Source organism: Entelurus aequoreus, linkage group LG07, assembly GCF_033978785.1.
Source record: "Entelurus aequoreus isolate RoL-2023_Sb linkage group LG07, RoL_Eaeq_v1.1, whole genome shotgun sequence".
NCBI lineage: Eukaryota > Metazoa > Chordata > Actinopteri > Syngnathiformes > Syngnathidae > Entelurus > Entelurus aequoreus.
The window spans coordinates 64098252-64114582 of record NC_084737.1 but is presented as its reverse complement, the minus strand read 5'-3'; the positions used below and the strand labels follow the sequence as shown (position 1 = coordinate 64114582).

General features: G+C 38.3%; 1 protein-coding gene across 1 annotated transcript; it reads right to left on the bottom strand.

Moving 5' to 3' along the window:
- Nucleotides 1-77: 77 nt before the first annotated feature.
- emd (emerin) lies at nt 78-16102 on the bottom strand. The gene is made up of 7 exons (XM_062052193.1): nt 16009-16102; nt 15513-15591; nt 13044-13139; nt 12063-12097; nt 10346-10371; nt 5723-5779; nt 78-406 (listed from the first exon to the last, which is right to left on the bottom strand). Exons 2-7 carry the CDS (start codon nt 15589-15591, stop codon nt 226-228), a joined length of 474 nt encoding a protein of 157 aa, XP_061908177.1. The 5' UTR covers nt 16009-16102; the 3' UTR covers nt 78-225.
- Nucleotides 16103-16331: the final 229 nt, after the last annotated feature.

The following is a 16331-nucleotide window of genomic DNA, read 5'->3' as shown; positions in this document are numbered from 1 at the left end:
AAGCTGCTGATGGTGTATTTGACAGAGATATTTCCTAAAAGGTTCAGCATGCCTGCAAAGTTTCACACAGTTTTATGAATTTGTGGCCACATTACGTTTTTATTTGGTAAATGGATGTCACATGACGTCACATGACAGCTTTCACTTGCTGTGCAGGCAGCATTGACAAGAACCACGCAGAATATTGCTGGTGGTTGAATATTATATCCGTGAAGGATGACGTCATCATTCGAGCTTGGAAGGATTCTCCTGGCTGATCATGTGGCGGTAGGTGTAGTAGGCAGCAGCTAGCAGTGCTAGCAGCATTAGCATCTTCATCATTCCCCACATGCAGCATCCCGACTGGACCGCCTCCTTCAGCGGTGCTGCGTTCTGATTGGCTGCTCTGCGTCTGCGGTGGGTGGAGCTAGAAGTGCAGGAGGAAGAACAATGTCAGATTTGTTTTGTTTTCGGTTGGCTAGCTGCTAAAAATAAAAAAATAATAAAATACAATTTGGCTTTGCTGAGACAAGATTAAAGATGTAACGATTAAATGTATTTATGATAAACCAAACTAAGATTCCCCACGGTTAGTATTGCCTATTAAAATTGTAATTATTGTAGAACTGGGATTTATTACTGCACTTTAAAAAACTCATGACGATACTAACAAGCACTTTTTACCATCTTTTTAATTTTTTACCTTCATATACCTTCTTTTTACTCACTTTTCACATAATTTGTTACTTCTTTTACCTGCCTTTCATCTTCTTTTACCTACTATTTACCCTATTACACCTTCTGTTTACCTTTTACATTCTTTTACTTTTTTCACCTTTTTTAACCTTTAACTTTTTAGCTTCTCTTTACTCACTTTTTACATACTTTGTGACTTATTTTACTTCCTTTTATCTTTTTTTAACTACTTTTTACTTTATTTTTTACCCTATGTTACCTTCTTTTACCTTCTTTTTTTTTTTTTTACCCTTTTTTACCTTCATTTAACTTTTTTTTAACCTTCTTTTTACTCACTTTTTATATACTTTGTCACTTATTTTACTTTCTTCTCATCTTCTTTTTACCTTATTTTACCTTCTTTTTACCTTGTTTACCTATTTAATCGTTGTTTAACTTTTTTTTACCTTCTCTTTACACATGTCTTACCTACTTTGTAAAAAGTTGGGAAAACAAAGTTAAAGGAGGATGACCCTTTTTTTACCCTTGTTAACCTTCTTTTACCTTCATTTTTTTCCTATTTGACCGACCCTCTTTTACTTTTTTACATTCTTTTACCTTTTTACCTTCCTTTTACTCACTTTTTACATACTTTTGACTTATTCTACCTTATTTTTTATGTTCTTTTCACCCACTTCTCTTTTCTTTTTATCATCTTTTTACATTTTTTACCTTTGTGTAACTTTTTTACCTTCTCTTTACCCTTCTCTTTATTTTACTTTTTTTACTCTCTTTTTAATTTTGTTTTGTAGCAGTTGCTTTAAGGACATAATTCACCACACCTGTTTACTTGACTTTGTCATCATTATTTACTGTCATAGTTCTATTGTGCACATAACAATGTTGTTCTTGTTTAGCATTCATATATGCAGTTAAGAACGAGTCATTCGGAGCGGCCCCTTTAAGTGACCGTCAGGAGATTCTCCCAAAGGTGGGGGTTTGTTGTGACCGCCATTTTAAGTCGCTTGACGTTAGGGGTCATTCATTCTCGTCTTTGATGAATAAACGACGCACACGTTTTTGTGTGTCAAACGATACTTCAAGTTGTCTTGCTTTCACGCTACAAGTGCAACAGTTTTACCTTTTTTACCTTCTCTTTACTCACTTTTAAAATTGTAATTATTGTAAAACTGTGATTGATTACTTCACTTTGAAAAAGTCATGACAATTCTAGCGAGCACACTTTTCGGTAGTTAGCTTTATTGCTAACACAAACAACATATTTCCTCACTACAAAAGTCATACCTAAAAGAAAAAAACTAACATATTTAAACAGTCCAATAAAAAAATGCTACAGTCGTCCTTCGCCATATCACGCTTCAAATATTGTGGCTTCACTACATCGCAGATTTTTTTTGTTTTGAAAAATCTAATTCTATGTATTTTGGGCCTACATTAAGAATTTTCAAGCATAAATGAATTAAAAAAAGAATACAGTAGTATTGGCCACAAGAGGAGACCCAGCCAATCAGATCACACTATGTTCAGTATCGTGGCCACTGATTGGCTCAGTCTGGGGCAGCATCACTATAATGCCGGGGTGTCCAAAGTGCGGCCCATAGCTATTTTTTTAATGGCCCACGCCACAATCGTTAGCATTCTAATATTAGCATGCTAGCTTTTTTGCTAATTTTGCTACTTTTGCTACTAAACATTTTGTTACTTGATGAATAATACCTGTTAGCATGCTGCTAGTAAGCTAGCTTTTTCCTGCAAACTTTGTATACACACTTCAGTCATATTTTGGTACTTGACGCTTGACAACGTTAGCATGCTAGCATTTTAAACACATTTTTGAGGTACACACCTCACAGTATTATATTTCAGTACTTGACACATGTTACAGTTAGCATTTTTGACATGCTAACATTAGCATGCTATTTTTTTTTTTAAGATAATTTAGCAGGTATACACCTGGTTTGGTATTTAATTAAGGCTAACTGTAAGCTGGTGGCAACTTGTCCAGGGTGTACCCCGCCTTCCGCCCGATTGTAGCTGAGATAGGCTCCAGCGCCCCCCCCGACCCCGAAGGGAATAAGTGGTAGAAGATGGATGGATGTATGGTAAGCTTGCTATTTTTATCATAGTATTGTTGGCATGTTAGCCTTATTTTTTAGAAAATGTTGCTCATATTTTTAGTTACTTGATGCTATCTGGCCAGCGTGCTAACTGTTAGCATTTCAGTTCGGCTTTGAATCTTCAACATTTACACGAAATTTGTACCGAAATTGCATCTTCATTGAAAAAAATCGATAAATTGTACTGGTTTTGAAGGTGAAAACTACTAAAATGGCCCCCTCATCCTTTGATTTGTCAGTCTGTGGCCCTCTGTGGAAAATGTTTGGGCTGCCTTGCTATAATAGATTAAAAGAGTGTAAACGTGACTTATTTCATGTCAAGAGGGCTCTCATAATGGTAAAAAACATATTTATAAAGTCGTTAACAGTTTTTGAAGTTCTAGTTATGATAGTTATGATCAATTTCCATCCATCCATCCATCTTCTTCCGCTTATCCGAGGTCGGGTCGCGGGGGCAGCAGCCTAAGCAGGGAAGACCAGATTTTCCTCTCCCCAGCCACTTCGTCCAGCTCCTCCCGGGGGATCCCGAGGCGTTCCCAGGCCAGCCGGGAGACATAGTCTTCCCAACGTGTCCTGGGTCTTCCCCGTGGCCTCCTACCGGTCGGACGTGCCCTAAACACCTCCCGAGGGAGGCGTTCGGGTGGCATCCTGACCAGATGCCCGAACCACCTCATCTGGCTCCTCTCGATGTGGAGGAGCAACGGCTTTACTTTGAGCTCCCCCCGGATGGCAGAGCTTCTCACCCTATCTCTAAGGGAGAGCCCCGCCACCCGGCGGAGGAAACTCATTTCGGCCGCCTGTACCCGTGATCTTGTCCTTTCGGTCATGACCCAAAGCTCATGACCATAGGTGAGGATGGGAACGTAGATTGACCGGTAAATTGAGAGCTTTGCCTTCCGGCTCAGCTCCTTCTTCACCACAACGGACCTATACAGCGTCCGCATTACTGAAGACGCCGCACCGATTCGCCTGTCGATCTCACGATCCACTTTTCCCTCACTCGTGAACAAGACTCCTAGGTACTTGAACTCCTCCACTTGGGGCAGGGTCTCCTCCCCAACCCGGAGATGGCACTCCACCCTTTTCCGGGCAAGAACCATGGACTCGGACTTGGAGGTGCTGATTCTCATCCCAGTCGCTTCACACTCGGCTGCGAACCGATCCAGTGAGAGCTGAAGATCCTGGCCAGATGAAGCCATCAGGACCACATCATCTGCAAAAAGCAGAGACCTAATCCTGCAGCCACCAAACCGGATCCCCTCAACGCCTTGACTGCGCCTAGAAATTCTGTCCATAAAAGTTATGAACAGAATCGGTGACAAAGGGCAGCCTTGGCGGAGTCCAACCCTCACTGGAAACGTGTCCGACTTACTGCCGGAAATGCGGACCAAGTTCTGACACTGATCGTACAGGGAGCGGACAGCCACAATCAGACAGTCCGATACCCCATACTCTCTGAGCACTCCCCACAGGACCTCCCGAGGGACACGGTCGAATGCCTTCTCCAAGTCCACAAAGCACATGTAGACTGGTTGGGCAAACTCCCATGCACCCTCAAGGACCCTGCCGAGAGTATAGAGCTGGTCCACAGTTCCACGACCAGAACGAAAACCACACTGTTCCTCCTGAATCCGAGGTTCGACTATCCGGCGTAGCCTCCTCTCCAGTACACCCGAATAGACCTTACCGGGAAGGCTGAGGAGTGTGATCCCACGATAGTTGGAACACATCCTCCGGTTCCCCTTCTTAAAGAGAGGAACCACCACCCCGGTCTGCCAATCCAGAGGTACCGCCCCCGATGTCCACGCGATGCTGCAGAGTCTTGTCAACCAAGACAGCCCCACAGCATCCAGAGCCTTAAGGAACTCCGGGCGGATCTCATCCACCCCCGGGGCCTTGCCACCGAGGAGCTTTTTAACTACCTCAGCAACCTCAGCCCCAGAAATAGGAGAGCCCACCACAGATTCCCCAGGCACTGCTTCCTCATAGGAAGACGTGTCGGTGGGATTGAGGAGGTCTTCGAAGTATTCCCTCCACCGATCCACAACATCCGCAGTCGAGGTCAGCAGAACACCATCCGCACCATACACGGTGTTGACAGTGCACTGCTTCCCCTTCCTGAGGCGGCGGATGGTGGTCCAAAATCGCTTCGAAGCCGTCCGGAAGTCGTTTTCCATGGCCTCGCCGAACTCCTCCCATGTCCGAGTTTTTGCCTCCGCGACCGCTGAAGCCGCACACCGCTTGGCCTGTCGGTACCTGTCCGCTGCCTCAGGAGTCCCATGAGCCAAAAGAACCCGATAGGACTCCTTCTTCAGCTTGACGGCATCCCTCACCGCCGGTGTCCACCAACGGGTTCTAGAATTACCGCTACGACAGGCACCAACTACCTTGCGGCCACAGCTCCAATCAGCCGCCTCGACAATAGAGGTACGGAACATCGTCCACTCGGACACAATGTCCAGCACCTCCCTCGTGACATGTTCAAAGTTCTTCCGGAGGTGGGAATTGAAACTCTCTCTGACAGGAGACTCTGCCAGACGTTCCCAGCAGACCCTCACAATGCGTTTGGGCCTGCCAGGTCTGTCCGGCATCCTCCCCCACCATCGCAGCCAACTCACCACCAGGTGGTGATCGGTAGAAATATGATCAATTTATAATGAATAATTCCTACTTGGCAGAAATGTGTTCATCACGATCATGTTTGGAACCAATTAACAGCCATAAACAAGTGATTACTGTTTGTCTCTTAAGCAGCCAGAACAATATTTCACATTTCTTCTGCCAAGGAAATTATATTGTGTACTTACTAATGTATTTAAACACAACAAAATACAACAATTTCAGTGTGACTCCAAGTCTTTTAAAAAACAACAATACCGTGACAACAATAACAACAATAACAACCGTGATATGAAATGTTCATTACTTACTGTATCTCTTCATCTGACTCCTCTTCTTCATTTTCGGCGTCGCGTCTTCGCATCAGCCTGCGTGGATAATATTTACATGATTCAAAAACTGCGTAATAGTCGTCAAACTAGTGGACAGTACAATAATTTAGTTTTTTTACTAGCATAGAAATGTGCTTCACTTGTGATTGTGTGGTCGTGAAATCAATAAATATTTCCAATAACAATTTAATGCATTAATCAATATTTAATTGCTTGTATTCTTTTTTTATCAATATGTTGGAACCCTTTAATTAGCTTCTTAAGATAACGTGCTTAACGATAACTTTGTTAGCTTTGATGTTTGTTTGTTTTTCTTCATTTCAACCAAATAGGAGAAAAGTAGCAAATTTTGTGTATCGTTCGTTTGTTTGTTGGTTGGTTTTTCAAAATAAAACGAAATAACAACTCGAAAAAACAACACGGGTTGCATCAAACCAGAGAAAAAGACAATTGAAAAGTTTGGCTGTTATGTGTTTTGACCATTTTCCAAAATTCGAAATTGGAAAAACGATTTGTTATCTGTTTTTTTTCATATTGGGTCTGGAAAGAAATGTTGAAAATTATTTTGTTCTTGTAGTTTTAATAATTAGCTTCTTAAGCTAACAAACAGTAGCGACCAACAAGATTGTTTTACTGGCTTACCACATGTATTTACTGTAGCAGCTTTACATAAAAAAATTTTAAAAAATTACAATGTACTTACTAAAACCAAACAAAATGTGTTTATGTTTTGATGATAATTTTGGTTTCATTTTGAAAAACGATTGAACGAATGATAGACAGATATGAGCGCCTAATTTGCTCACCCTAACCCACCTACAGCACAGTACGGGTAATCCTTTTTTTTAAAACTGGAGCTATTGTTTAACCTTATCAGATTTTCAGATTTATCGGTAAGACATGGTAAATGGTAGATGGGTTGTACTTGTATAGCGCTTTTCTACCTTCAAGGTACTCAAAGCACTTTGACACTATTTCCACATTCACCCATTCACACACACATTCACACACTGATAGTGGGAGCTGCCATGCAAGGCCCTAACCACCACCCATCAGGAGCAAGGGTGAAGTGTCTTGCTCAAGGACACAACGGATGTGACGAGGTTGGTAGAAGGTGGGGATCGAACCAGGAACCCTTAGGTTGCTGGCACGGCCACTCTCCCAACGGCGCCACGCCGTCCCAATCAACTAATATATATATATATATATATATATATATATATATATATATATATATATATATATATATATATATATATATATGTATATATACACATATATATATACATATATATACGTATATATATATATATATATATATATATATATATATATATATATATATATATATATATATATATATATATATATATATATATATATATATATATATATATATATATATATATATATATATATATATATATATATATATATATATGTCTGTCTTGAGTTTCCAATAATTTCTACAACTCTTGTTTTTTTGTGATAGAGTGATTGGAGCACATACTTGTTGGTCACAAAAACATTCATGAAGTTTGGTTCTTTTATGAATTTATTATGGGTCTACTGAAAATGTGACCAAATCTGCTGGGTCAAAAGTATACATACAGCAATGTTAATATTTGGTTACCTGTCCCTTGGCAAGTTTCACTGCAAGAAGGCGCTTTTGGTAGCCATCCACAAGCTTCTGGCAAGCTTCTGGTTGAAATTTTGACCACTCCTCTTGACAAAAATGGTGCAGTTCAGCTAAATTTGTTGGTTTCTGACATGGACTTGTTTCTTCAGCGTTGTCCACACGTTTAAGTCAGGACTTTGGGAAGGCCATTCTAAAACCTTAATTCTAGCCTGATTTAGCCATTCCTTTACCACTTTTGACGTGTGTTTGGGGTCGTTGTCCTGTTGGAACACCCAACTGCGCCCAAGACCCATCCTCCGGGTAGAGGATTTTAGGTTGTCCTGAAGAATTTGGAGGTAATCCTCCTTTTTCATTGTCCCATTTACTTTCTGTGAAGCACAAGTTACATTGGCAGCAAAACCGGCCCAGAGCATAATACTACCACCACCATGCTTGACGGTAGGAATGGTGTTCCTGGGATTAAAGGCCTCACCTATTCTCCTCCAAAAATATTGCTGGTTATTGTGGCCAAACAGCTCAATTTTTGTTTCATCTGACATCACATGGACACAAAGATAAGACCTTCTGGAGGAAAGTTATGTGGTCAGATGAAACAAAAATTTAGCTGTTTGGCCACAATACCCAGCAATATGTTTGGAGGAAAAAAGGTGAGGCCTTTAATCCCAGGAACACCATCCCTACCGTCAAGCATGGTGGTGTTACCTACCGTCAAGCATGGTAGTATTATGCTCTGGGCCTGTTTTTCTGCCAGTAACTGGTGCTTTACAGAGAGTAAATGGGACAATGAAAAAGGAGGATTACCTCCAAATTCTTCAGGACAACTTAAAATCATCAGCCCCGAGGTTGGGTCTTGGGCGCAGTTGGGTGTTCCAACAGGACAATGACCCCAAACACACGTCAAAAGTGGTAAAGGAATGGCTAAATCAGGCTAGAATTAAGGTTTTAGAATGGCCTTCCCAAAGTCCTGACTTAAACTGCACCATTTTTGTCAAGAGGAGTGGTCAAAAATTCAACCAGAAGCTTGTGGATGGCTACCAAAAGCGCCTTATTGCAGAAACTTGCCAAGGGACATGTAACCAAATATTAACATTGCTGTATGTATACTTTTGACCCAGAAGATTTGGTCACATTTTCAGTAGACCCATAATAAATTCATAAAAGAACCAAACTTCATCAATGTTTTTTGTGACAAACAAGTATGTGCTCCAATCACTCTATCACAAAAAATAAGAGTTGTAGAAATTATTGGAAACTCAAGACAGCCATGACATTATGTTCTTTACAAGTGTTTGTAAACTTTTGACCCCAACTGTGTGTACTATATAAATGTATATATATATATATCTTCTTCCGCTTATCCGAGGTCGGGTCGCGGGGGCAGCAGCCTAAGCAGAGATGCCCAGACATCCCTCTCCCCAGTCACTTCGTCCAGCTCCTGCCGGGGGATCCCGAGGCATTCCCAGGCCAGCTGGGAGACATAGTCTTCCCAACGTGTCCTGGGTCTTCCCCGTGGCCTCCTACCGGTCGGACCTGCCCTAAACACCTCCGTAGGAAGACGTTCGGGTGGCATCCTGACCAGATGCCCGAACCACCTCATCTGGCTCCTCTCGATGTGGAGGAGCAGCGGCTTTACTTTGAGCTCCTCCTGGATGGCAGAGCTTCTCACCCTATCTCAAGGGAGAGCCCCGCCACCTGGTGGAGGAAACTCATTTTGGCCGCTTGTACCCGTGATCTTGTCCTTTCGGTCATAACCTAAAGCTCATGACCATAGGTGAGGATGGGAACGTAGATCGACCGGTAAATTGAGAGCTTTGCCTTGCGGCTCAGCTCCTTCTTCACCACAATGGATCGATACAGCGTCCGCATTACTGAAGACGCCGCACCGATCCGCCTGCCGATTTCACTATGCACTCTTCCCTCACTCGTGAACAAGATTCTGAGGTACTGAACTCCTCCACTTGGGGCAGGAACTCCTCCCCTACATGGAGATGGCACTCCACCCTTTTCCGGGCGAGAACCATGGACTCAGGCTTGGAGGTGCTGATTCTCATCCCAGTCAGATATCAATAAAAAATGTGCTCACTAAAACGTTCAATAATTTTTTTTTCTTCTTGGTGAGAAGAAAGTGAAAGTATGGAAGCAAGGTTGGTTGCATGAACAAAGACACTCGCTCTCTGGTAACCGAGCAACACAGGAAGTGATCCCTGATCAGTGGGAGTGACACGTTAACAGTGACAGTATCAATGATCAGGTTTGGTTGATTATTTGCATGGAGTGAGAAGAGAAAGTAAAAATTTAGAAATTGTGGATAAAAGAGGAAAAGTCACCTGGACAGGTTTTTGGATTTTTTCTAAAAAGGACCATAGTGAGACCAATGTGGTCTGTAAATGATGCAAGGCAAGACCGCTAATACCACACCACCTTAGCTGTGCTCACCCTTTAAAGCAGGTACCGGTCCGCGGACCGATTGGTACCGGGCCGCACAAGAAATTTAAAAAATAAATTAAAATAAATTATATATACATATAATTATATATATCAATATAGATCAATACAGTCTGCAGGGATACAGTCCGTAAGCACATGACAAACCATCTCCCACCCTCCCCCAGCCAACCCTCCTCCCCGGTCCGTGGGACAAATTTTCAAGCGTTGACCGGTCCGCAGCTACAAAAAGGTTGGGGACCACTGCTTTAGAGCACAGCTGTAACTTCCTGCCACTAAACCTACAGAAAATAATTCTTCTTAGGTTTCTTTTTGTTTACATTTTCACACTTTGCACTATTTTCTTACACTTTATGAAGCATTTCTTACATATTCCTTCATTATAAGAGATTATTGTTAAGTGTGTGTGTGTGTGTGTGTGTGTGTGTGTGTGTGTGTGTGTGTGTGTGTGTGTGTGTGTGTGTGTGTGTGTGTGTGTGTGTGTGTGTGTGTGTGTGTGTGTGTTAAACAGCACTCACGTGTCAGAGTATCCTTCTTGTTTGACCTAAGAAAATGAAAGCAGAAGGAATGTGAGGTGATGGACTGTTGTTGTTATTATTTTTAGGGCCCTATTGAAACGTTTGGACGTCTTTTCGAGGCTCTTAAAATTCCCAAAAAGTCCCCATATTTTGCAGGTGTTAGGTATGGAGAAAAATGCTATATTTGGGGGTCCCGAAATTTTTGTTGGCGATTCAGGTAAGGCCCGTAAGGCATGCTGGCTGACTCGCACGAACCCTCCGAGACAGCGGGGGCGAGAGCCCTTTCAACGCTATCATTATTATTATTATCTTTATTATTGTTATCATTATTATTATTATTATTATCATTATTATTATCATTATTACCATTACTATTATCATCATCATTACTATTATTATTATTATCATCATTATTATTATTATCAATACTATTATCATTATTATTATTATCATTATCATCAACATCGTTATTATCATTATCATTATTATTATTATCTCTATTATTATTAACATCAATATTATTATTATTATTATTATTATTATTATCATCATTGTTATTATTATCATTACTATTATTATCATCATTATCTTCAGCATTATTACTATCATTATTATTATTATCAATACTGTTATCATTATTATTATTATCATTATCATCAACATCGTTATTATCATTATCATTATTATCTCTATTATTATTAACATCAATATTAGTATTATTATCATCATTGTTATTATTATCATTACTATTATTATCATCATTATCTTCAGCATTATTACTATCATTATTATTACCATCAATATTATTATTATCATTATTATTATCATCAATATTATTATTATTATCATTATTATTATTATTATCATTATTAACATTATTATTATCATCATCATTAATATTATTATTATCATTAGTATCATCATTATTATTATTATCATTATCAATGTTGTTATCGTTATTATTATTATCATTATTATTATCAATGTTGCTATCATTATTATTATAATTATCATTAATATTATTATTATCTTTTTTATTATTATTATTATTGTTATCGTTATCATCATCAATATTATTAATATCATCAATATTATTACAATCATTATCATTATTATAATCATCATCATTATCATTAATATTATTATTATTATTATCATAATTTGTATTATTATCATCTTTATTATTATCATCACGGTGGCAGAGGGGTTAGTGCATCTGCCTCACAATACGAAGGTCCTGAGTAGTCGTGAGTTCAATCCCGGCCTCGGGATCTTTCTGTGTGGAGTTTGCATGTTCTCCCCGTGACTGCGTGGGTACTCCGGCTTCCTCCCACCTCCAAAGACATGCACCTGGGGATAGGTTGATTGGCAACACTAAATTGGCCCTAGTGTGTGAATGTGAGTGTGAATGTTGTCTGTCTATCTGTGTTGGCCCTGCGATGAGGTGGCGACTTGTCCAGGGTGTACCCCGCCTTCTGCCCGATTGCAGCTGAGATAGGCTCCAGCGCCCCCCGCGACCCCGAAGGGATAAGCGGTAGAAAATGGATGGCTGGATGGATTATTATTATCATTATCATCATTATTATTATCATCATTATTATTATCATTATTATTGCCATTATTATTATCATTATTATTATGAAGGAATGTGAGGTTATTAAATAGAGTTGAAGCATAAAAGTTGGAATCAAAGAGTGCTGATAAGAAAAGTACTCACCGGGTTGTGATACGTGATGTATGTTACTTCTTCTTCTGTAAAGAAACAAAACAATAACAAACAATTTTCACTGCTTTTCTTGCTTGTTAAAATAATAATTTTAACATTTAGATTAGGTTTGAGTTGAGTGTTAAATGCAGAGTGTGCGACAATGTGCAGTACAATCTGGTACAAAATGTATTTTCATAATAAAAACAATTTGCTTGTGGAACAAAATCCACCACAAATATTAATATTTGAGTAGATAATTAAAACTTCATGATTACAAGGCATTAATAGATAAATAGGAGATACACTTCCGATACGACAGCGATATTGAAAAATGTAAAACAATAATATGTGGCCTTATCCAACACTTTTATGAGTGGATCTTTAAGAATTTTAGTGTGATTTTTTTTTAAATGTAATTGTTTCAAAAATAATAATGAATCAAAATAACGTTATGAATTATCGACCTACTTAAGGCTCCAAATACTTCACATCAAATATTCCACTTTGAACATTTTGGCAGGGAAATGTTTCATGTTTTGTGTTTTTGCCATAAAAAAAAACTGGGTTTTCTTGAACAAAAAGGGAATAAAACATTTAAAAGAAAGGTTTACATTTTGTATTGATGGATCTGAAGTGGATCTCGAGCAGTGATAGTGAACTACGGTGGCTCCAACTAGTGGTACGCCAAAGAATCCCTTATAATTAAACATTCAAACACAGTGTTACTGTTCAAATCTGTGTGTAATGTTAGAATGGCTAAACATATTAAATATACTTGTTAAATAAAACCTCTGCCTTGTTTTTAATAAATACTTGCGCCTGCTGTGCTACTGTGTTTTAATGTTAGCCATTATGGTGGTACTTGGAGAGGCGAGTGTTTTCTGAGGGCGGGGTACTTGGTGAAAAACGTTTGAGAACCACTGATCTAGAGATTTCAGCAATGAAAACAGATCCAGGATGTTGTCAGCAGGAAATAAAAGAGCTTCTCACCTTCCTCCCTGTAGAAAGTTTTATCTGAGGAGGCTTTCTCTGGCTGCTTCTTCAGGGCCTTCTCAAGCTTCTTCTCGTACAACCTGCGAGTGGAGTCTACCGGAACAAACATGGAGGTTAATTTGTGTCTTCACTGAATTTAAGTAGCTTTGCATTTATATTTTGTGAACTGAATGTTAGACCCGACCTCGGATAAGCGGAAGAAGATGGATGGATGGATGGATGGATGGAAGTTAGAAATCAAATGATGTTGACAATTTCATTACATTTTCATTTAATTCACCAGAATAGGTCATGAGTTTAGAAGCCACAAATATTTCTGCACTGGATTTTTACACACTAAGTTTCAAAACAATGTATTTTTAAAAAAAAGAAGAATTTTTAAACACACATGTTTTGCTGACAATTTTTTATTCAATGAAATTATCCACATTATTTGATTGAACAAAATATGTGTGCAAACTCACTTTGTTCAGATAAAGTAATGTAAAATGCTGTGTAAAAAAACAAAAAAAATCAATGCAGAAACATTTGTTGCTTCAAAACTCAAGATCCACTTCTGATAAATTAAATGAAATGAGAAAATTATGAATTAAATTAAATACACATTTTATTAAATTGTCAGCATTTATTCCTCAGTTGCATAAATTGAGTGAAATGAGTCTTGAGTTTCGAAGCAACAGTTATTTCTGCACAGAATTTTTTTTACACTGAATTATTTTACAGTGAATTATTTTACAATGAATTGTGTACACTGAATTATTTTACACTTAATTATTTTAAATTGAATTGTATACACTAGGGGTGTAACGGTACACAAATTCGGTTCGGTACGTACCTCGGTTTAGAGGTCATGGTTCGGTTCATTTTCGTTACAGTAAGAAAACAACAAAATGTAAATTTTTTGGTTATTTATTTACCAAATTTGCAAAATCTTCCACCAAAAATATTTTTCTCAGTGGAATATTTGATGTGAAGTAATCGGAACCTTGGATAGGTCAATAATTCATAATAACATTGATTTTGATTCAATATTATGTTTTGAGCAATGACAGTTTGAAAGAAAGAAAAAACAGCTTTGTTTTATTAGTCCACATTGCAACTTTTTCTAAATTACATTTAACCTTTTTTATTTCATTTTTGTTATGTTTTTGTTTATTTTAATAGTATTTTTAGAATGTGCCGTGGGCCTTTAAAACATTAGCTGTGGGCCGCAAAATGGCCTTCGGGGCACACTTTTGACACCCCTGCTATAGATAATAAAAAAATTAATCTGATAAATCTATGGATAAAAAGCAGAGCCTGGCGACGCATGTGCGTTTATCATAACTCTCTCGCTCTCTCTGTCTCTGCCCCTCCCTCACGAAAGCTGCTGCTCGCACTATTTGTTTTGTTTTTAACCCCTTCTTAACCCTGAACGTACATTTTTAATACACGCAACCATAACTCAAAATGCCGGACATTTTGCCGGAGTTTCTTAAATGCCTCAAATGTCCGGCATTTTGAGTATTGTTTACACAACGTGCAGTACACTACTTAATATGTCCGTGTGGAAACTCGTTCGGTACACCTCCGCACCGAACCGAAACCCCCGTACCGAAACGGTTCAATACAAATACACATACCGTTACACCCCTAGTATACACTGAACTATTTTTTACACTGAATTATTTTACACAAAATTATTTTACACTGAATCATTTTACACTGCATGTTTTTACATTTAATTTTATACACTGAATTTCTTTACGCTGAATTCCAAAACACTGTATTTTCACACACTGAATTTTTAAAACACACAAATTTTGCCCAAAAAGTACAGATGTACTGGGTTCGATTCCCGGCTTGGCTATTCGCAAGAATTTTGTTAAAAATGGTTATTTTGCACTAAAACATTATTTATTGAAGAATGTATTCCCCAATAAGTTTTGTACGAAACATGCATTAAGTTCAATCCAAATTTGGTTACAAAAGTGTTAAAATCACTTCACATATTAAGAAGTTTAAAAACGTTGAATTACTTCACACTGATTTTTTTTACACTGAATACCAAAACACTGTGTGTTCACACACCGAATTTTTAAACACACAAAGTTTGCCCATACATTTGTATTTCATGAACTTGTCAGCATAATTTGATGTAAATAAACAATTCAGTTTACAAAATCCCAACACAAAATATTCAGTTTCATAAATTCAGTGCCCAAAAAAGATTTTGTTATTAAAGACACTAGTAAACCTCCATAAAAAAAACACACACAAACATTCCACCATATTATCTCCAAATAATGTACATTAAGAAGACGTTTAATTAAACAATTACATGTATTTTCAAAAATGTCATGACTACAATATCCACTTCTCAACAATGATTAACTATTATTTATGTATTTATGACAGCTAGCCAAAAAAAATGGAATAACCAAACACTTCAGTGAGTTTTGAGTAGAAAATATTTGCATTTCTTACCAACTATTGGTCCATGTTTTATTCCATATTCTGTCAGCATCTTGCTGAGCTCGTCATCACTTTTTTCACCCAAAGACATCTGCATTGATTACAAAAATAGATAGATGATCAATAGATAGATAGACAGATAGATAGATACACTGTAGATAGATAGACAGATAGACAGATAAACAGATAGATAGATAGATAGATAGATAGATAGATAGATAGATAGATAGATAGATAGATAGATAGATAGATAGATAGATAGATAGATAGATAGATAGATAGATAGATAGATAGATAGATAGATAGATAGATGGGTGGATAGATGGATAGATGGATAGATAGACAAACTCCTGTTTATCGCTAGTTACGCAGATTATTTGCGGAAAAGATAGGTAAATACGTCAAACTATGGGCACAAGTACGTAAATTGTCCAGTCAAGAAGTCGGAAGTGAAGCACAATGACAAAAACAAGAGGTTGGAATGCAAAATGAAAAGATTCAAACTTACTTTTGACAAAGAAAAGAGTTCCGGGTTGTAAAAAAAAAAAAAAAGTGTGCGGACGAGTTAGCTTGATAAGTTGAAAAGAGGGCGTCACCCCTGGAATGGTCTGAATGACGTCACTACAGTGAATTTAATGGAGATGTTTTTAAACGTGAATTAATCATTTAGTTCGGTAAATACATTTTAGTGGTGATAAATGAGCACACTATCACTTTTAAAGACCATTGTTTCATTATTTTAATTATAGAATTATGTTATTGGAGGAACGGTGCCTGTGTTAGTGGCGGCATGTTTTGGTGGCGGGCTCGTGAGCAGAAGCACTGGCGCAG

Excerpts from the sequence above, each read along its gene's own strand:
- emd (XM_062052193.1), bottom strand. The coding sequence starts at position 15,591 with ATGTCTTTGGGTGAAAAAAGTGATGACGAGCTCAGCAAGATGCTGACA. Across the intron at positions 10,372-12,062 it reads ACATCACGTATCACAACCCG|GTCAAACAAGAAGGATACTC; the intron begins GTGAGTACTTTT and ends TCATTTTCTTAG. Across the intron at positions 5,780-10,345 it reads CAAGAAGGATACTCTGACAC|GCTGATGCGAAGACGCGACG; the intron begins GTGAGTGCTGTT and ends TTATCCACGCAG.